At 39.3% G+C, this 23,251-nt stretch overlaps 1 protein-coding gene across 5 annotated transcripts in view; it reads left to right on the top strand.

Moving 5' to 3' along the window:
* Positions 1-12,234: 12,234 nt before the first annotated feature.
* LOC140158760 (uncharacterized) overlaps positions 12,235-23,251 on the top strand; it is a 48,554-nt gene continuing 37,537 nt past the window's right edge. For all 5 annotated transcript variants that reach the window (XM_072181972.1, XM_072181970.1, XM_072181971.1 and 2 more), the window contains exons 1-2: positions 12,235-12,426; positions 22,526-22,714. In XM_072181972.1, the coding sequence (XP_072038073.1) occupies positions 12,250-12,426; positions 22,526-22,714 (366 nt within the window). In that variant the 5' untranslated portion in view covers positions 12,235-12,249. The remainder of the gene's footprint in view (positions 12,427-22,525; positions 22,715-23,251) is intronic.

Here is a 23,251-nt window from a genome sequence, read left to right as displayed (position 1 = left end):
AGTTAGTGACCTTTATACTTTACTGTATTGTCTAAAACAATAAGCTTCATTGTCAATGTCATGAAACAAAAGACTTTTTTCCTACACCCCACACAGCTCCATTCCAGAGTGTACATGTATTTCCAAGTGATATTCGCATAACCGAATATGCATGTCAGACTTCACGCACCTCTATCAAACTCGTTAGCGGAGATGAGAGTACTGGTCCCCTGGAGTGAAGCATGATGGGATACAGAGAGAAAGGTCTATAGGGGGATGTATCCCCCTGTAATAATACCTACATGATGTAATCAATAGATGTGTAGCCTAACCATATTACAGGTGGAGCAAGAATTATGTGTACCCCAGGTTTTTTAATTATAGGAGGAGCTGTGCATGTGGGGAGACAGATTGACAGGTCAAAAGGGGGAGAGAAGTGATTTTTGGCAGGTCGAAAGGGGAGAAAGCGATTTTTGGCAAAGATGTTTTGGGCACCGTTTCTATATTACGCATTAAAAAGGTGTATGAAAATGTTCAAATAGTGTGCAAATATCTGTGCTCACATTATATGATAAGATAATATAAAGTTTTAAATTTGGCTCCCCAAAAATCTTGCATGAACAAGATTACAAAACACGAGGGGGGAAAGGGTTTTGGCATATCAAAAAAGGGGGCAAGATTTTTTTGGCACAGCCAGGGGGGAGGGGAGGCAAGCAATATTTAGCAAACCATTTTGAGAATTCACCACCCAGGGGTACACATAAATAATGCACAGCCGCTTATTTCCTATCAAAGAAAGTATACTGCCCTGTCACAACAAAAAGGCACAACTGACATGATTCCATGTTGTTATAGTATTAATTTGAAATATTCCAAATTTTACCCTATAAACATGATCAACCCCTAAATGTAACCAATGTATCAATAGTTAGTCTGGTATTTTGTCAGTAGTGTCCTTCTGTAGTGAGAGTGCATGCAAAACGTAATAGAGATATGTATTTCAGTAAACTTTTTGATACAATCAGCAACTAACAAGCATGAGTGCATAAGTCATTTGTAATTTATCAGATGTTATCAGATGTGTTCTGAACTTCTGACAAGATATCTGATGACCCATGTTTCTGATATATTGTGCTTGCCAATCACTAATATACAGTTTTAATATTTAAATATGGTGAACTGCATCTCTTCAGTTGACCTTGGCATTATATTTGATATCAGACCTGAAAAGAGATAAGAGAAATAAAATACAATTAATAAGTTTGTAAACATTATTGTGTCTGTTGTTCATTTTACTCTACAAAATGTCTGCATTTACAGGGGCATGGTCCAATTTTCTGCGCCAATTTTTTCATATTCTGTTTTCTAACTTACATTGAGACCTCCCAATAAAAATAACATGTTTCCAACTTTTGAGTTGTATTTTCTCCAGGTGGTTTTGATATGAGAAGCAAAAATGTGTATAACAATGCCTCATAGGATATTATACACTTCCAGTGTGGTTACCACAATTTACCACATTAAATTCTAGGGGTAATGTGAAAAATATGAACTTTCTTCTGATATCAAAATCTCAGTTTTGATGAGTACAAAATGGGAATGAGGACATGAGGGGTCATTAAATCAGTATTATGTACAGTGAGATATGTTAAGTATACTGCAGGGTGGTAGTGGACGACGGTTGGGGTGGGGTGTTTGTCTGAAAGCTGAATGTTTGATGACGAAAAATCGATAATATGTTACATGTAATATCTAGTAGAAATATATTATCGATTTTACGTCATCAAACATTCGATAGAACTTAAACATTACTGGAAATAGAATGGCAATAGATTAAACAACGTAGATATGTTGCATACAATATTGTACGTACAATAAAAAGTCTGAATACTGCTTTACTTACAATATAGATACATTTATACAACGGAGGACAAAGGTAGTTTTTAACAAGAGCATTTGCCAGCTTCACATTTGCAGTCAGCCCCACACTTGCAGTTTGTACATGCTGAATCTGAAAATAATAATAATAATAATAATAACAATAAAAATAATAATAATAATAATAATAATAATAATAATAATAATAATAATAATTCAAATATCACAGATATACTTTTGTAGGTCCTAATATATTGATTCAGATAATGAAAATCAATTTTTTTTTGGCTGCTTCGACCAACAATACCTCATACACCCTTAATGATAAGAATAATACAAAATTTTAAAAACAGTCACTATATTAATTAATGATAATATTAATTAATAATGATAAAATGTTATCAAATTCCTATTTCAAACCACCACAATTATCACCCCTGTTTTGCCTCACACCTCTAACAAACCCAGGAAGCACACAGTGTATAATATGATTCTTTGAATGAAAGGCAGATGGTGGGGAAATATTCCCTTCAACATGCGCTAATATGCAACATCAATGATAGGTCTTCTCATCATGATCATGGATATTGTGTTACTACAGTGTGCATGAAGCGTGTTTTTCAATAATGTATCAAATATTCTTGAGCTAATTTGCTGTCTGCATTTAAAATCAGCCATATTTTCCACACACAAAAAAGTACTTGTCAATGTAAAATTATGAAACATGAACTTCATCCATGGTGTTGTCTTTTTAAAGACATTTCTTGTTGGCCATGAATAGATTGAAAAACAAACAAATTTGAAAATTTGTATATTGGCAACAGGTCACAAAAATGCCCCCTGGTGGTTGTGGTGATGGTGGTGGTGGGGGGGGGGCACTGGTCATTTCTTATAGGGGTCTCAAAAAGCATCCTAAACATAGGCCTACACATGTCTCTAAACAAGGTGACAAGAGCAATTCCTTCCAACCTTTGGTCATACATGATACCTGTCAATGACCAGCAGCAGCAGCCCCCCTGGGGATTTTGGGCTATGGGCCTGGACCCATCTGACTCCGTGGTAGAGCCAATCCTGAACCAGGCCGCCTGATGGTATTAACCCTAACACCCAACCCTGCTTTTTGCTATCGGAAGTTAAAGAAGATACGAACAAGGAGAGAAGATGAACAAAGTCACTTGGCACCCCGGGATTCGAACCTTAGACCCCCCGCATATAGAACACGATCATGGACCGGTAGCTACACGGGGCAATTCCGTGAGCATTTAACACTTAGGGCGCTTGCATCATCGCAGCCCCTGGTATTTTGTGATCTCTATGGGTGTTAGGGTTAAAAGTACTGCTACATTTATTAATATCATTTTGGCACTTACTTGCACATGCTGATGATGGGGCACATCCTTTGCAGCCATCTGCAGTACAACAGCTTCCATCTTCACAACATGCCTTCCCTGCACAGGCGCATTGCTTTCCCTCTGTGAATAGCAACATGAAATTACAGTAAGTTAAAATCCGGTGAGAAATGTAACAATAATTATGTGTATTGTACCCTAGTGGTGAATTCTCAAAATGATCTGCTAAAATTGCTTGCTCCTTTAATAGCAGTACCAAAGAATCTTTGCCCCCCCTTTTGATGTGCCAACAAACCTTTGCCGAAGTTTGCCCCCCCCCCTTACACATGCCAGATTTGGGTAAGAACCTTAAATTGTCTAATCATGTGATGCAAGCGCAGTGAACAGGACATGTTTCTGCACCTTTATAGGGTGTGATATCAAAACTATGCCCAAACTATGTGTGCCAAACATTGCCCTCGGCCTCACCCAGGGGCGTAGCAAGTGGGTGGACGAAATCCAGGGGCCCAAGAAAAAGTGAAAATGAAATAAGGGGGAAAAGAGAAGGAATAGGGCTGATAAAGAAGATGTAAGATCCCTGCAGTGCACCTTGTCCATGGGCCCCTGAGGCTCTTGCTCTGCCCCCAACCTCCTTGACCTGCCCAAAAATCTTCACCCTCCCTAATTCACCACCCTACTCATGTACACTTTATTGCACCACCGCTAAATGAATTGAAGACTGAGAACATGTTCATTGCTAAGTCTTCCCCGCACAGTGGTATACCAAGTGTTCCAACATGGGGGGGGGGGCAGCTTCAGTGATGAACCATTCCCAAACTGATTTGAACAGGATAAAATGTGTGTGAATGTGCACAAAATGGGCAGTGTTTACATTTTGTTAGCCTGTTACTGTTAGAGCACAATTTTCTCAGGGGCAATTTTGTCCTGTTAACTGTTAAGTCAAATAAACTAAGGGGCTGTGCAATAATTATGAGCCCCGGGTTATGAGCCTTGGGCATGGTGATGGGAGGGTATAGGGGGGGAGAAATTTTGGCGAGCCGAAAAGGGGGTTGGGCAAGCAATATTTGTGGCAAGCCGAGAGGGGGGGAAGTGATTTTTGGCACGTTTTTTCATGGGGCGCCTTTTAAATAAAATGCTCCAAAAGGCTTAAATGGGAAAACAGTACGGGAAAAAGACATCCTTTATGTGAAATGTCTTTGATACTGAGTGATAGGGCCTATAGGCCTATATAAAAATGTAACATAGGCTATGAATAACATAAACACAAATCAACTTACCAACACAGCATTTGCATTTGGTGTCAGGCATGGTAAATCGTTCGCAACAAAATAATTCTGAGATAAAGAAAAATCACTTGCACTAGCAGTGTAAATGACAAGTATGGCGACGTGTTGTTTGGCGTACACGGGTTTCCTTCGTTTATATATTTCGCATGACATTGTGGTACCGTGTGCAATATTTACCGGTGTCTCAATCTCAGAGATCTGTGTCCTTTCGCTATTTAGGTAACTATTGAGCAAAGGTTATAAACCAGCTGGGATGAGATTATGTTTATCGCTGCACACGGGATTTCCCTGATTTGATGCTAAAAATAGCTTTAATAGCGCAACTTACAATTCCCTTTAAAAAAAAGGGCATAGGCTATTTACACAATACACTCGAATTTTTATTTTCAGCTAATCAAATTTGAATTTTATTATTCTTTATTCAAAATGCTGTAGACCTACTGATATTTGTAAGATCTGCCAGGAATGGGTTCTCTTCATTTTAAAAGGGCATTTCGTGATCCACAGTCTCATCCCCCACTTTTCTAAAAAAATGAGATTTTTATACAACTGGAAACCTCTGGCTACATAAAGTTTATTGGCCAAAATTTCTTGCAGATTAATTCGTTTAGCAAAAATATCGTCAAATTTGAATTTCGTTCTTGTCTATGGAGCAGTGTAGGCCTAATACACATAGGCCTAGACATACCTTAGATATCCAGCTCAGCCCTGTGATATCGATGTTCACCAAATCAAGAGACTCAAGTTCTCCGTAGTCCACTAGTCCATTGTGCACATAGGGGCCTAGGCCTACTCTTGCAGCTTCTTGCTATTACCATATGCTATTACACATTATCATGATTATATCAAGCATAAAACTCTGATTTGTATAAAAATTTGTGTGCAAATGTAAATTTTCACATCTGATCTTTTCAGTCACTGCGTTCACTCGGGCTTTCCGTCGCGATCAGAGTTGTTCAGTATTGAAGTGAGCCAAGATATGTTGCATTCAATAATTTTATACTGTCATTAATTATATAAACTTTTTTATGACCATTTACTTACTATTTAGTGGCGTAGATTTCTTTTTTTTTGGGGGGGGGGGGACTTGAAGTATAGTGAATCCAGCATCTTTTGGCGCAAGAAACCCCTTTTTTCTACAAATGCGCGGGAAGCGAGCTTAAAAAAACTTGCCATGTGAAGCTAAACTGGTAAAATATAGTGCAAAAGTGGAATAAATTCGCGCGACGCGCGCAAAAATTGGCACTTTGGGTGCTAATAAGCCGGTTAATTTGGTCAGAAACCCACATACAGGCGTCAACATGGGGGGGTGATTGTATGGACCATCACCTTTGGCAAAATCCCCCCCATCTACGCCTATGATTTTAATTCTAATAAACATGATAAACATCTATAACTTTGAGTTCAACGGAATGCGTTCCTCATTATTAAAAACGTATTATTTATCAAAAATCGACTATGGCATACTCTACCAAATCACTGCGACAGGACATTTCCAATTATAGGAATGGTCTATATTAGGGGTTAATTTCAGCAAAATTTAATGTAGGTCACACATATACTTTGAGCCGGGCACTCGACCTTGTTATTTTCGAAACCTATATAGGCCTACTCGGAAGCACGTGACTCGGAAGTAAACCTGTAGTTGCCAACTCCTGTCATGATTATACACACAGCTGATTCTATGAGGAAAGACAAAAGAAAAAGATCACTTCGGATTATGCAAATTGTGGGAGCGTTGGGCAGAAACCTGGGGTACTGAGCCGGGGGGAGCCGGGGGCTCTCTAAAAATGGGTGACGGGTATGTGCGGCCACATTGACCGCATTTTTCAACTCCACTACCAATGACCCCCTTTTGTTTTATTGAACTCCCTCTCACCCAATGATCCCTTTTTTTCCTGTCACCTAAAGACCTCCTTTTCAAAATTGTGGGGAATTTTCTGCCGAATGACCCCGTTTTTTCATTAGTTTTCTTCAATTTTCAATTGATGACCTTTTTGAAATTTTTATATTTAACCCAAATTTTTCCCAATCTCACGGAAAGACCCCCGTTTTTCGGTAAGATTTCCCCCACTGCCAGTCTCACAGAAATATCTTAGACTCTCACCGAATAGTTTTGAAAAAAAAAAAAAAAAAAATCTGCTTGACCCAAACTCCCCAGCCCCTCCCTAGCCCTCCCCCCCTCCCGATAATATCTATTGGTGCGTCAATAGTTGCTTTCGCTCGCCAAACAATATACGTCATGATTTGATAGCTTTTGATCATGTGCTTTGATGTCAAAACCAAGGGCATTATCAGCTATATCATTTCACAATAGTCGCAGACCTTGAGCTGGCATCGAGTCAAAATTTGCACACGTTACTTGATCAGCGTTGCCCATACACAGGTGGTGTGCGGCACGAATTTACTAAATTCAGGAATTTTCCTTTGTCGGCCGTGTAATTGAATTATTTTGAAATTTTAAAATGCTTCCAATATCACAAACCAATCAATAATATCAATACAAGCTAATTTTAGCTAAACCCATTGGGTTCGATAGTGAACCCCACAAACTAACCCTCACTCGCTGTGCACCGTGCCAGTATAAATCCCCGGGGGGCACTTCAATATGAAATGGATATAGGTGTAGGGCTGGCGCTTTCGCACGGGCATTCGGTGAGAGCAACATGTAAAAATTATGGGGTCATTGGGTGAGAGCATGATTTATGGCATTCGGTGAGAGCAAAATGTAAAAAATATGGGGTCATTGGGTGAGAACATGACCTTTTTTTAAATGGAATCTTTGGGTGAGAAACAAAACAGCGCCACAAAAACCTCGAAAATCGAATTTCTAGTTCTAAATGGCTTCAAATTTCTTTATTTTTTCAAAATAAGTAACAAAATCAGTGATAAATAAAAGTTGCTGTTCAAATTGAACTTGTAAGGGTCTTTGGGTGACAGATCAAATGGAAAAATAGGGGGTCTTCGGGTGGAGCGAGCATGTGTTCGTAAAAAAATATGGGGTCTTTGGGTGACAGCAATGCTGAAAAAGGGGGTCTTAACAGCCCTACATACGCGTCACCTCCAAAGTTGGAGTGCCCCCGGGCAGTAATCACGGCAGCTGCGAAATTCACTTCCGCGTTTATGAGTGTATGGAATCTGTTGAGTGGATATTCCAAATATATTAATATTGGAATAATGGAATGGTTTTGCCACCTTGTCTATCATGCCGCTCGCCACCAGCCCGTATAGGCTAAGGAACCGTTCATAAAAGCTGAGATTAGAATTCTCAGATTTAAAGGGAGGAGGGCTATAGGGAGGATTTTAAAATCCTTATTTATTCCCCCGATATTAACAGCCAGGTTACCCCAAAAAATATGTTCCCCCCCCCCCCCCCCACCCCCATGTCTATGTATGTATATTCTGCCTTATTTTATAACTTATAACATGATTTTGATGGCAAAATTGTGTCATTGTGTGGCCGGACCTATAAATAAAAATTCGCTCTAAAACGGGAAGCCAGCCTCAATGTAGAAGAGGTCTTGTCATTAGTTTGGGTCACCGTGAAAGGCATTTTTAGGACATCCATGTTATATGACATGATGAGAACATGCATACTGAAACAGCAAAAAACACTAACTCCTATAACTCCTGCAACTCATTATACTCCATATTGTTCTGTATTTTTTGTCTGTTCTGCTTTTTACTCATCATGCTTATTATTAATATTAAGAAAAGCAGTTGTTAGTTAATTCGCTATATAAACTCACCTTACATGCGCATTTTATTTTAAAATAATTTGATATTAAAGGAGGATTTCGTGATCCTAGCATCCTCTTTTTATGACATTTTTCAGTAGATATCCACGAAAAAAGCTTATTTCCACAATTTCAGTTGATTCCGATTTTGCGTTTGCGAGTTATGCATGATTATGTTTATTACAGTGCTCCATAGACAATGTCTTGTAATTTCGTTTTGGTGCATCAGAACGAAATTCAAATTTGGCGATATTTTTGCTAAACGAATTAATCTGCAAGAAATATTTGGTACATAAACATTATGTAGCCAGAGGTATCCAGTGGTGTAAAAATCTCAACTTTTTTGGGAAAAGTGGGGGATGAGGCTGTGGATCACGAAATGCCCCTTTAATTCGCAATATAGTTTACTATAAAGTAGATAGTGGCAAGCACATTTATATAATTATAAAGGACTGATCACTTCACTTTTAAACTGTATTTTTCTGAACTCCTGGAAAGCTATGGACATAGCATCTTACCTATCTGCGTTGTGTGTTTTCTCAGTCTTCAATTATTTTGTTGAATGTAACTTTATGACTCAAATAAAAAAGATAGGAAGTGGCTTCACTTTAGTTATGTGTCATTTTTAAAGGCAGCCCTATTTCCGATAAAAATGTCAAATCGTGGCATCATTTTTTTAAAACTCATTTAGCACGTTTAGTCTGGATCAGAGCTAAGAAAAAGATAAGCTACGATATCATCAAAAAACCTTTCACGATTCCGATAAAAGATTAAATCGTGACTTGATAACCTTTCAAATTGTATCCCTTCAGTCTGACCGTAAGTCTCACTGACGGGTTTTTTTCAATTATTTATTATTGGATATAAAGAATGTATGCAATAAATTCGTTACAGTTACTGCTCATTTTAATACACAATACACAGTGATCTCACCATTGACGCGTGACCTCTACAAACAGTCTACCCGTATGTTAGAGGTATAGGCCATTGTCTAGTTAACGTCACTGTGTGAAAAATAACTAGCCAATATTGTTAGTAGGCCTACTCTCTGAAATTCTAGAAAATATAGTTTTGTAATATGTCCTAAATTTTTACCCAATTTAGATATTTGGAAATATTCGCACTTTGGTGTTTTAGTAAGGAAGGGCACAGCATGCCTGCAAAATTCCCTGTGTAAATCGAATGCAACTTTTAGTGACTATCACTCACTTGTAGACCGCTCTCTTCCGAAGGGCATTAAAGCTAAACCACTGACGGATATTTTTTGTACTTGACGTCAATCAAGAATAATGTATAGGCCTACATTACGTAGGCTAAAAACTGAGTAGGTGGGGCATCTGCAAATATTCGTACTTCCCTGATGACAGATAACAGTAAATGACAGATAACAGTAAAAACAGCTCCCATATCTGTCCATAACTTTGGTCAGTGCAGCGAGCCAGGGGATTTCAAGTGGGTGATTATTGATTGACAAGTGACATATTTGGGCATAAGTGCAGGCAACCATTCAATGTGGAGGATAGACTAGACTTATCGATTGATTTGGCTGGAGTAATTCCATGTTATTAAACCAGGTTTAAGTACTGCAAAGGTCGAATCATGTTTGCTGTGCAGCATAAGTGCACTTTGAATTGTAAGTCGAACACACTCTTATAATATGAAATTGGTTATTTTTTTTCAAACCTGATTTTTTTTTGCATATTTGTAATGTTTACACATGAAAAATATTGTCACGTGTTCCTATGTAATAGCATGGTAATATTCGTATTGCGCGGACTTGGATGTCGACCTTTTCCCATGATACATCACGATTTTCCCATGATACATCACGATTACATCGCAAACCGCTAGCGGCGCCCTTATTGCGAATAGCCCCAGACAAACAAGAACCTAGACCTATAACTTTGGTTTGCGTAGTGAAGTCAACACTGCTTAGCAACGATTTTGACAAGGACGCAACCCGGACGCAAAAAAGCTGACATGTTCGCGTCTACAGAACATGTTGCATTTGACGCGGGCGATAACGGCGCAGCAATCACGCAAACGATCGCGTTTTTCGTTCCAGACATGAACGCTTATTTCTCCGCGTCCGACCACCCGACCAAAATCACCTTGGATACGTGGCTTCACCTACTGCCATGGTTAGGGATGGGCAGTTACAGGTCTAGGTGGTATGTCTATGCGAATAGCCCCAGACAAACGAGAACCTAGACCTATGACTTTTACTCGCGTAGTGAAGCCGACACTGCTTAGCAACGAATTTGACAAGGACGCATACCCGGACGCAAACAAGCAGACATGTTCGCGTCTATGGAACATGTTGCATTTGACGCGGCGATAACGGCGCAGTAATCACGCAAACGAGCGCGTCAAACATGTTTGCGATATTTCTCCGCGCCTAGTTACCCCGTCAATCCGTCAATATCACCTTGGATACGGGGCTTCACCCCCAGACAAACAAGAACCTAGACCTATAACTTTGGTTTGTGTAGTGAAGTCAACACTGCTTAGCAACGATTTTGACAAGGACGCAACCCGGACGCAAACAAGCAGACATGTTCGCGTCTACAGAACACGTTGCATTTGACGCGGGCGATAACGGCGCAGCAATCACGCAAACGATCGCGTTTTTCGTTCCAGACATGAACGCTTATTTCTCCGCGTCCGACCACCCGACCAAAATCACCTTGGATACGTGGCTTCACCTACTGCCACGGTTAGGGATGGGCAGTTACAGGTCTAGGTGGTATGTCTATGGCTTCACCTTAGACTGCTGCCCTCAGTCGTCAACCGTCTGGATTGACGACTGAGAAAACTACATGGAAAAGTGACGGATTTTGCAACAGGATTCCTGTGGCATAGAGCATGCGCAGTTGTGTCCAAATTGACCTTTTGACCGAGTTTGTTGTTTTTAGAAGTTCAGAGCGCGATCTTGTCACCGCGGCGCGGTACAGCGACGCGGTACGCGGGCGCCGCTAGTCAGTCGCGCTACGGCGCACAACTGAAGTCGCATTGAATAGTTTTCAGAAGTCCGTCATGATATTGGCTGTAAGATAATCAGTCGTCACTACGAAGCATACACAGTACATGCGAAATGTAGACGGCTGATTGGAATTAGTCTAGCTCACAGAATTAAAACCAGAGAACCAGGACTCGACCGCCATCTTGATACAGGCATGGAGCAAAATTGGGGTATTCGGTTTCCTCGGAATGCGCTCGAGGCATTCGTTGTCATGCAAGCGCGACATGGATGATGGGCGCATTTGAGAGACGCACTTGATGCGACCTGCACGCTTGAGTACCAAGACGCTTCAGATGAGACGCAGAATTGTTTTCGTTTGTCTCCGCGCACCGTCGGCAAGGACCCGAATACCCCCAATTTTCTCCCCATAGCTGACGGCGCGATTGTACGTGGCGGTATAGGGAGTCCCGGTTCTCCTTCTCTAATTCTGTGGTCTAGCTTCACCTCCCGCTGTGGTAAAGGATGGGCAGTAATAGGTCTAGGTGGTATGTCTATGCGAATAGCGAGAATTGATCTTCGGCTTTTCTTCCCAGCTACATACACTTCCTAAGTACATATGATCATTAGATTTATTAAGTTTACTTCGAGGACTGTTAAATATCAAAAATATCATTTTTAAATCATTTGCCATAAAATGCCTATTATTGAATTTCAAAAAATCAAACTTATTTGATATCAGAAGGACATTCTTCGTATTCAGAATGCAATTCGATATGCCTGATGTGCTCTCATGTCCCGGCCACAAAAAATACTGTCCAAAAAGAATTAAAGAAAAAGTGAAGGTCCCAACGCAATATTTTATCACGTCGTCACATATCTGGGTGTGCTTGACAATTAATTTAAACAGTAAAGCGACTGGTAGATAAGGAAATGCACGTTATGGTTACATAGCCTAAGTGTATTTATTTTAAACTCGGTCACCGGCTAATGCCGTATCCTTTAATGATGAATAAACTTATTCTATGTGTGTCCATTTGGCAAAATCAAAATGGCGTCAAATGGGATCGGAAGGGCTATCCGAGAGGGGAAGAACACCTCAATTTCTCACTTTTGGGCTTCTTGTAGTAATTTGTATTCTAGCATTTAACTATTGGAATGTTTCTTCAAGAAGTAAGCTTCTTCAGAAACAAGTTCAAGAGATGACTGGGACGCTAGAAGAGCTCGCAATGAAAAAGGTAAATAACGATTAACGTCATCATGTCGGTCATCGTAATTGAATTTAGCCTAGAACTCTGGTCTTCTTCTTCTTCTTCTTCTTCCTTTGAAGTACAGTCCTCTCTACGAGAGTATTGTCGTACTGTGTGCAGTGCAAATGTGGCGAGCAGGAACACGACTTCCAGTGATGCTCTTGGAGAAACTATTTACAGGTGCAGAATAGGGTGCAAGTAAAACCAAAACCACTGGGCGGTTAGCGGAGTGTCAGCGGGTTCAGCCTACTCCTGAAGGAATCCAGGATTCGGCTGACACTACCGAGGCAGGAAGTTGGTTCCACAGGCAGATGGTGCTGGGAAAGAAGGAGTGCTGGTAGGCTAAGATCCTGCAGTGCTGTTGCTTAAATTGCATCGGGTGACCTCTGGTTGACACGGTGGATGGAATGAAGAGAGGTGGGCCGGATGGAATGGCCACAAGCCCATAGACGATGCGGTAAAGCATGATCACTTTGTTATGGGCTCGTCTTTCATAGAGTGTTTTCCATTGCAGGTCTTCTAGCATTTTGGTAACACTGTGCCTCTGGTGGTAGTCAGATTTAACGAATCGGGCAGCTCTTCGTTGAACCATGTCTAACCGGGTCACGAGATCCTTTGGATGGGGGTCCCAGACTGATGAAGCGAATTCCAGAGTAGGGCGAACATAGGCGTTGTAAGCTTGTTCCTTGATCTTGGCTGGACACTTCCTGAGATTCCTTTGTAAGAACCCTCCGGTACTATTTGCCTTCTTGCAGATATTATTGACGTGAGGTTTCCAGCTTAGGTTTTTATGAATGGTGACACCTAAGTATTTGGCTTCATCAACGGTGCGGAGAGTTGTTCCATGGATAGAATACTGGGCGTTAACAACTTTCTTCTTGTTGGTAATTCAAGCACCTCGCACTTGTCTGGGTTGAAAGCCATCTGCCATGTCTTCTCCCATGTCTGAAGACGAGCCAGGTCATCCTGAAGGGCAGAAGCATCATGGTCCGATCTGATTGGTCGATACAAGAGTGCATCGTCGGCAAAAAGACGTATGTTGGATGTGACGGCTTCTGGTAGGTCGTTTATAAAAACCAAAAAGAGGAGGGGACCTAGCACTGTCCCCTGTGGGACGCCAGATGTGACCTCTGATGTGCAGCTCTTTTTACCTGAAGTCACGAATCCAGGACAGGAGATGTCCGCGCACGCCGACATGGTGGAGTTTCAGTAGGAGTCGTTCGTGGGGAACCCGGTCGAAGGCCTTGGAAAAATCTAGTAGGATGGCATCAACTTGTTCTTTATCGCGAAGGCCCTCGGCCAGGTCTTGGATGGTAAGCAGAAGCTGAGACTCACACGAATGCCTCTTCCTGAAGCCAAATTGCTTACTGGTAAGTATACCATGTTCATCAAGATGGTGTATTATCTGGCTGTGAAGGATATGTTCCATGAGCTTACAGATGATGGAAGTTAATGATATGGGACGGTAGTTCTCTGGTTTGTGTTTATCGCCTTTTTTAAAAATATTGATCCACGGCTGGTTGAAGCGAGTGGTAGACATTTTGGAAGGAACACAATCTACCAAGGTTTCTTGCATGTTGGTGGAAATGTAAGTGCCTCTGCATATTATTAGGCATGTTAGGTAGGTAGGGAATCCAGACCATACTCCGTAGCAGGGTTAGCGGTGACCTGCTGAGTCCAGGGGTCCAAATTGGCAAATAAAGGGGTCCAGGCATCTAATTCTACACAGACGCACAAAATTAAGGGGTCCAAATCACGGGGACCTGCCAAATCAAGGAGTCCTGGACTAGCCCTAGTCCTCTGGCCATAGTATCCGTTTTTACTTCCACTAGGGCCAGAGGCACTTACATTGAAAAATTTGTTGGAGATGCTTGGACGATCCAGTACAAAAAATCAATGCTTGATCGAACCAATACAAATGTGTGTCAGGTCACTAATTAACATGATAAAACCCACTTGAGAACACACAATCGCCAGTCATTTCTAAAGACGCATTTATACTCAATCGCTTTTGCAGAAATCTGAATCGCACGCATGATCAGTGTACTAAATCGCCGTCGTATTTGCCTGCTGAGCATGCGCATGAATCGCTGTTTTTCAAAAGCGACACGTAAGCCTATATTGACACTCGGTCAAGGATTCAGTCTGATGATGAGCAACCCATGGGTATAAACACAGCTTTACACAATGACTAATTTACATAGGCACAAAAGACCGTGTTCATGTACTGCCGTTACTCAGCCAAACATGGCAGAGTAGGTCCCGGATGACGGTACATGTTCCTATCTCCTCAACGTTATACCTTAACAACAAGGAAAGAGATACGAAAAGCGAACGTCTAGTCCTGGACCCCAAGACCCCTTAAGGCTATACACAATCTTGAACTGTTGTGATTTGGTAGTTCACAGCATCTTGCGAATGGTAGTGAGCGTTGGCAAAAATTGCATTGCTCAATTCTTAGCGAGTGTGTAGAAGAATTCAAATATCACAGATATACTTTTGTAGGTCCTGTGGTTCTTGAGTTATGTTGTAAAGAGGGCTGAAACAACAACACTTTTGCAAAAAGTACATAACTCATTAACAACAATAAATTAAGCACGTTTTTAAAGCATATGATTTGTAGAATGACCTTTTGCAAAACATCAAAGTGTTATGTTTCAATAATGTATTGATTTAGACAATGAAAATCGATTTATTTTGGCTGCTTCGACCACCAATACCGCATCTACCCTTAAAACAAGGGATGACCAATGAACCATCAACTTGATTAGAACACTCCCATAGACATGCAGGGAGCTCAACTGTGCACTGCTTGCACAGACATTTCTAAATTGATCTCATTCTTTTATTTTTCAATATTTGTCTGTAAAAATTGGGGAAGTTAATGCCAATTATATTTTGTAACTATCTTGCAAATTACAGCAACATAACTTATTTCATTTTCCTGTAAGGTCGAGTCAAAATTGGTCCATCGCCACAGTGCGCTTAATTGCCAGTGGCTGAGTTCAGCCCTGCTCAAGAATGGCACAAAATATTCATGTCAATAATTTCAGGTGAAAAACGTGGCCTACTGAGCTGTAATTTGGCAGAGTTGCCAGTAATACCTCTATCATACCCTCTGTAAAAAGGAAAAAAAATTGAACACGTAGATCTCGAGTTACAAATTAAATCACCAGCTTCCCTTTGGAATTTCCATACTCCTTTCGAATCAGGCTAAGAAGACACCTTTCTGAACATAAATGTGAAGTTTCGTGCCCATTTGATGTATTTTTCACCTGATTTCAACCCTAAACGTTTTCTTATATTTAGGCCTATACCATATACAACTTGCTGCTGGCTATACCTTGTTTAGAACTTTCAAAAGAAGTACCTGAATGTGCAACCATAACTGTTTCAAAATAGCCCATGAAAGTCATGCAGGTAACTCCGAGGTCATGTATTGAATTGTTTTGAATGAGGAATACTACGGGAACCAGCACCTTTTGTTAGAAGTCACACATGAGCATGATGAGTGAAGTGGATAACCTATTGTTGTGAATGAGTCAATGACCTTCAATGACACTTAAGATTTAATTTGCATACACCTACTAATTGGTCATATTAAACCCAATAACATTGAAATTTTTGGTTGTGAAAAAAAAGAAAAGTTTACCTGGACTTAGTGCAATTTTGATTTTGTGCCATATCAGCCATCTTGGATGATTTTTGGCAAAATGTTCTCTAAATGCATGATTTCAATTCCTCGGTTTGAAAAAATAATTTATGCCATTGACTAGTAAAGTGCCATTTCATAAGAAACCCCTTTGATACTTTCACAATATGCTTGTTTCATGTTTGCATATGTTAAAATAAAGAAATATATAAAGGTAAATATATGCTTATGCCAATTTTGCTCCCAATTGATATTTTTGGACCTTGTCATTTTATTTCGCTCCAATGACCGGTCAGAATGGGAAACTTTGAAAATTCATAATTGAAAAGTTTTTGACCGATTTTGACCATTTAACCACCAAAATACTTCTATTGATGAGTTCTATCCAGAACACAATATTTTGTAGCAATAGGGGCAACATAAAATTTTGATGGTTATCCCTATTAAAACGCTACCCCTGCTCCGTAGCTCTGCACAACGGTATGGGATAAAGCTAGTGCAACGCAATTTATATCATACTAAATTATGCATGCAGAACACATTAAAAAACGGATCATTAGTTATTTAGTTTCCATAATTGTAAATGTTCACAATTGATGAACGTGAACATAGAACGTTATGTATTAATTGTAATCCCGGGTTGTAATGTCAAATTGGGGGGGGGGGGGAGGGGTATCATTTTTTAAATCAATTTAGTATCCTTTATATTATGGCATTGTGTCATTATCATTACAGAAAAAAGGGGACAAGATCATTGAAGCAAGTATGTCTGGTTCCATACGTAGGAAATACAACCAATACAAGATACAACCGAACAGGCTTTTCCATACAGTGAACAAATCACAATAAACAAGAAATGGAATCCAATGTTTAAAACATATATCTGCACAAGCGACTGATAGCCTATCTTTAGTATTGATGCTTTCAGGCTTTAAATGATAGCAAGAAATGGAAATCGCCCCAAAGGAAAGATTTTAATCGTGAAATTGATCGCCACATCTTATGGATTCACATTATCCTCCGGCGGAACTGTCAAACTGTCAATTACAACGTAGTACTAGTGGACTGGTTTTTAAATCCATCATCATCAAACTAATCAAAACTGTAAACTACAATTTTATCGAAAAAATCAAAAGAAGAAATACTAAATATTGCTTAGTTTCAATGATGCTTACCGATCGAGTTGCCTTGATGGTGTATTTCCGATCATTTTGCAACGTGGTTGAAAAATATTTCCAAGATGCGAGTATCGCCATTAGGTATGGCCCGGTAACCTGGATAAAATTTAACGCAATCGATCGTCCAATCCTAGTTCACCTGAGTGATCACATGGTTTGCCGAATGAACGGTATCGGTGTCGGAACAAGGATTGTTACTTGTAAACAAATCGTTTCGCCGGCACGTTTCAAGAAATTAAATTTATGATCTTTTGATAATTTGAGATTGAGAATGTGGGTTAAAGATAAGCCACTCTGTGTTCTCATTTTGCAACTAAAATAGGCTTCTCATAAAGCTTAAAATTGCGGGCCATTATGCTGGCCATCCATGTATTTGAAACATGGGGGATATACCAAACACCCTCACTCCGTTCGGGTCTGTGAGGGTGCTCGACCAGGCATATGGTTCCATACAGCAATACGTAGTATTGCTGTCTGGTTAGCAGGTACGAATAATTCCGCGTGAATTGAGATGTCGGAGCCGGTCAAACACAGAGGACTAGCCTACGTCCCGTATCCTACTACCACTCAAACAAGCAAATCTCTTCACGAATTCACTCACCTTGCGATCCTATATCATCAGTTGAAACAAACATCTAAGTTTCCAAAAACAACTTTGTCATTCCTCAAAACTACAAGTACGGTAACTTCATTAATAAAAAAATAGAAATCCTACTATTACCCGTTATTGAAAATTTTGTTCGATTTATGTCAACCAAAGGAACGCACGAGTCGAGTTCAGTTGACCAAAATGGTATCTGCTGCCTCCTGTCACCCAGGCCTCCAAAAACCGCGTTCCCAGAAAGGTCACAGAGGTCACAGAAAAAAAATTGCAAAAAAAAAAAAAAAGGCGACCTTGGAGATTTGGAGAACCACTGGACCTATTATGAAACTTCAGGATCATTCACAGTTAATTTTAAAAAAATTTTAAAAAATCAGAAAAAAATCTATCACATATTATAGATGCATTGGTTTTCCATGCATTTATAATATGTGATAGATGAAGAGGTAAACACAAGTTAATGGTTTGCATATTAAGGATAACAAACTGTAAATTTTTTTCCATTTTTTTTTTCAAATTATCTGTGAATAATCCTAACCCTTCAGAATAGGTTCAGTGGTTCTTCAAAGTTGCAAAATACTTCTAAAAAATGTTAAAAAATAAATAAAAAATTGTTTTGAGTTTTGACAGTAATACTTTGAAATTTTAAATTGTGTTTTTTTGTGAAAAAGGATGTAAATTTTTATAGAAAACTGTTCCAAAATAAGGCTCAGATTGCACGAGAGAGCATCTAAACCCTGAGAGCTTCCAGGGCCCTTAAGCGGGCCCTGGACCCCGCCGTTAGGATTTCAAGGCCGGCGCTCGTGATGTTCGCTACGCGCACATAGGCCTATTTCAGCTATTTCACAGAAAATTTTCAGCACTTGTCATTAAGTTCCCAGACAGCAGAAAATTTTCTGGAGGCCTGCTGTCACCTCAGATAGGACGTCAGTATCAAGCTGCTTATTAAATATTCATGAAAAGGTCACAATCGGTGAATCGGATTGGTTGAAATCAACGCCACGTTTTTTGACCTTACAGGGGTCAGAGATATGCATATTCATGTATGAAAACAGGGATGCGGATATAGTATCATCACGGGACTGAGAAATGCAACATTTTCGATGTTTGTACCGGGGAATTTCAGACACGGAGACTCATGGAGATTTCTGCAAATTCGCCCAAAGGTAACCAAAGGGTTGGGGATCGCATTTTTAACTATCACTAAATGTTTCGGAATTGAGGTCGGCTAAAAAGTAGACAGTTTCAGGGACTGTAATTGGTGTAGATGTCACATTTTGAACAGTGAGCGATAAGTGACCAATTTGATGCTCAGCACAAGTGTTTATCTTTACTCAGGGTATCATTGAAGATGATTACAGGAATTTCTTTCGGAATACAATAGGATTTGTTCTGATTTTTACTTTAAAAAAATAAAAGTTGTAAAAATCAGAACAGTCCGATACACAATCAAACTTCTTACGTTAAAATTATGCAAATTTCCTAGCACTGCCCCACGCACCCACTGCATGACATCACATGCACAGAACTGACGATTCGTGTGCGTAGGATCTGTGAAATTTTTGTAAAATTTGGTAAAATAAAAAAACACCTCATGCATATTGTCCGTCTCCGTTGAAAAACTGTATCCTCCTCAGTAAAATTCATCATGACCACTTGAAATAAGCTTCCAGCTAAGTCAGAAAAAAATATACCATGTCCAACAAAAATTATACGGTAACCAAAATTACAGATAAATGAAATTTGAATTTTCTTCAGTCATTGATATATTTATTCGTTTGACGCCAGAAAAAAGTCCATTTTCAAACGGCAATATTTACCAAACGGAACCATTGATTTTCATTCTGTCATTGCCAGGGCCGAGCAGCCATCTTGAATATTACAAAATAAATGAATATGCATATGTCTGAGCCCTGTAAAGGTCATAAATTCATTCATAAAAAAAAAACCATATCAGGTCAATTGCAACGATTCTGATTGGGCGAATAAGACCACATGTTTATGACGTGTTGGGTTCATGAATATTTAATGAGCAGCACGATGCTATGCACTTTGCATGCTTAGTGGCGCCTGGCGTGCTAATTGGATCCTTTATTTCTAACTTCGTACAGCGTGAATGGGGGTAGTTCGTTTGTGCGATAATTTCCCCAAAACGACAACAACAAAAACGGTAAAAATCCTGTTGACTGCAAATTAGTCTATTGGTAAATTGTAGGTCAATGAATTATGCAAACCACACAAAATAGCGTTGTACAAGCCAGTGATCTCCTTGCAATATAGACCGCACAAAATAGCGTACATGTACGACACGTTAGGCGGTCTACTTGTTAGTTTTACATTATGCTTATAGTGTAAGTCAGATGCATAGATCATGTAATGAAGTCAGTGCAAAAGTTTAAAAAATACTTCGTACAGGAAACTGAACATTAAAAACCACTTTTTTTTATGATGAAGGAAGCATTTTTTCAAAATAGTTTAACTACCACTACGTATGAATATCCACTTGTATAGTTTAAAACAGGTTTTTATGTCAAAAATGGCCTATTTTGGCGTGCTAAATCTGCTAAAATTGCCTGGGCTTAGGTACATGTACCTAATTTGCATATTTTACGGTATATAATTTTGAGAAAACAAGCCAAGATAACAGCCTTGAAGAATTTTACATAGATATTCTTCAAGGCTGTTATCTAGGCTTGTTTTCTCAAAATAATCTTATTTTTTAATCCATTTGGTTGTAATTGCCCCTCAAAAATGGTGTCTCCTGTAGTGTAAAATGTGTAGAAACCCTCTGGCTTCAGGGATTTTAGCCCTCGACCCCCACCCACTCCTAAGGGGCGACACTCTAGTCGCCATTTTCCTCTTTTTTGAGAATTACTCAATCTCATGCCTGATATATTCCTATGTTGCTTACCTGTGTTTTCATATCATATTTTGTGGTGAAAAATGATTACAAATGTGTATAAATTTGCAATCATTTGTATAGCAAAGATTTCTTCGTTCCGATGACATTGTGAATGTAAACTAAACCGCAGCAACACATGTACACAGCACTTCTTAGGGCAACTAAAACTTCAGGGCAGAGCCGTGAGTTTCAATTATTGGAATGACATGAAGTCCATGAACAAAGACCAGAAATTACATTTCAAATGTACACCAGGGTCAGAATTTTGTTTCACAGTGCGAGAATCAATCTTGATTCTTGCAGAATAAATTTGCAGGAATCATTGGATTCTTGCCAATCAACTTCTGTGTAAACTACAAAAGTTTGCAAGAATCAACTTGATTCACGCAAATCTGTTAATGAGAATCGATTCGCGGATTCTCGCCGAAATTCTGACCCTGTGTACACCAAGAAATGTAATATCCATTGACCTTTTTGGTAATAACTCAAGGACTGTTTCATTTACCATGTCATTGTTGCCCTAAACTTTTTTTTTTAAAGTAAGCTTCCTTGCCTTGGTTCAAATTTGTAGTAATTTATCCTGAAATTATGTGTCCTGTTTTTAAAGACCCGGAACGAAAGTGTAAAAATGATGCACCAAATGGTTTCAATTGGATTCATGGACCTTCAATTTTCAAAACTTTTCAACCCCCCTATGTATGGATAAACAAATCACATGGGCTATTTTTATTGTTGTTGTTGTTGTTGTTGTTGTTGTTGTTGTTGTTGTTGTTGTTGTTATCGTTGTTGTTGTTGTTGTTGTTATTATTTATGTGTCAGTACTGGCTTTGTGGCAAGCATTTTGTGCATAGGAATTTTATTTTCCCTTTTGTTAAAAAAACATAAAAAACGATTTTCAAAGAGGACAATGTGCATGATTTTACTGATGCGCCGGCATGCTTTGAGATTCAGCCTCAGGATTTAATTAAGATGGACTAAATGCAAGTATGTTTTAGATGGTATCTAAGATTTCATAAAATGTACTTTCAAATTAGTGAATTTATTACTTTGGAAATTCTGATCGCACTACTGTTAATATTGTATGTCGCCGTTATGGATTAGCGACTACTACTTTAGGGTCGCGCATTGCATTTTTAGTATTTTCAAGAATATGAAAATTGCTATACATCATATATTTAAGTGGTAAGTACACTGTTGAAAGCATAGCGAATTATTGCCATTATGATATATATGCAAAAATATTGTAGCCAACGATATCCCACAACCTTAAAAAGCATTTGGCAGGAAATACGAAAGTATATATTTTTGGAAAGGAAGTGATGAAAGGACTATATCTTCAAAATTTGGAAAATACAAATTTAAGGACTGAACATGTCAGCTTAAAGACCCATTCAGTGATCCCAGCGCTAGTGAAAAAAAATCAAATTGTTTATAAATTGCTTAAAAGTGAAGGATAAGTCATTCAAATTGTCATTTGGTATTTTTGAAATGACAAATTTGGCAAAAAACGAAGAAAACAGCAGTACTGACAAAGTTGAAGCGCCATTCAAATACACATCTAAATTCGTGTAAAATGTCTTATTTTGTCCTATACACACGCATTTCGGCTGAATCACTCGCAGGCTATGTTAGCACATCTATGACAATGACAAAGGTACCAACATCTGAATTTTGATGATTTTTATGATCGTCCGGATGAGCAAATCACTGAATGGGCCTTTAACTAGCATGGTTTTTATTATTTCTGCTTTCAGGTACATCTAGAGAAGAGAAGTGAAGCCTTACAGAGTCAGATTGCTGATGCTAACCATGCCAATACCAATCTCAGACAACAGAAGGAGACGTGTGATAAGGAGACAGAATTGACTAAACGAGAAAATTCTGACATAGCTGAAAGGCTACTATTAGCTATGAATGATAAAAATGCTTTATTAGAAACTTTAGTAAGTATCTACTATTGTAACGGAACCCCCAGTAGGCACCTCAGTAGGCCTACTATTGCTAATATTGAAAACCATCATTTAAACTTCGGCAGCGCTAATCATATGTTTATCATATTTTATAATCTAGTCATTTAAATCTTTATTTCTTTTGCTTAGGTATCGCGTGCTTGCTTTGCAGGCGCAGCGCGTACGCAAATTGCGCGACCTAATTACTTGCGCGATATAGAAATGAAATGCCGATCGTGTTGTTTTGGAGCGGGTGAGTTGCTTGCCCAGGCTTTGTACCGGGTGGACGTGTTTTTCATGTCTTGCAACTCGCACTTCGCACTCGGACATTCTGATACTAGATTCGCTGATCCTTTTTAGGATCAGCTACGTGAGTGTTGTAATAATTAAGTAATGATTCGTATTTAAAATAATATCTGACTAGAAATGTGCTTATTAATTTACTTGTAATTTTTGTATACTTTTGGATCACGGAGACTCAGTAAGGGCGGATTAATTTCGAGTGAGTTCTCGCTTATGGCGTGATCAGGT

This window comes from Amphiura filiformis, chromosome 8 (assembly GCF_039555335.1).
Source record: "Amphiura filiformis chromosome 8, Afil_fr2py, whole genome shotgun sequence".
In the NCBI taxonomy this organism is placed as follows: domain Eukaryota; kingdom Metazoa; phylum Echinodermata; class Ophiuroidea; order Amphilepidida; family Amphiuridae; genus Amphiura; species Amphiura filiformis.
Note: the sequence above shows the minus strand (reverse complement) of the source record. Positions and strands in the feature narration are given on the sequence as shown.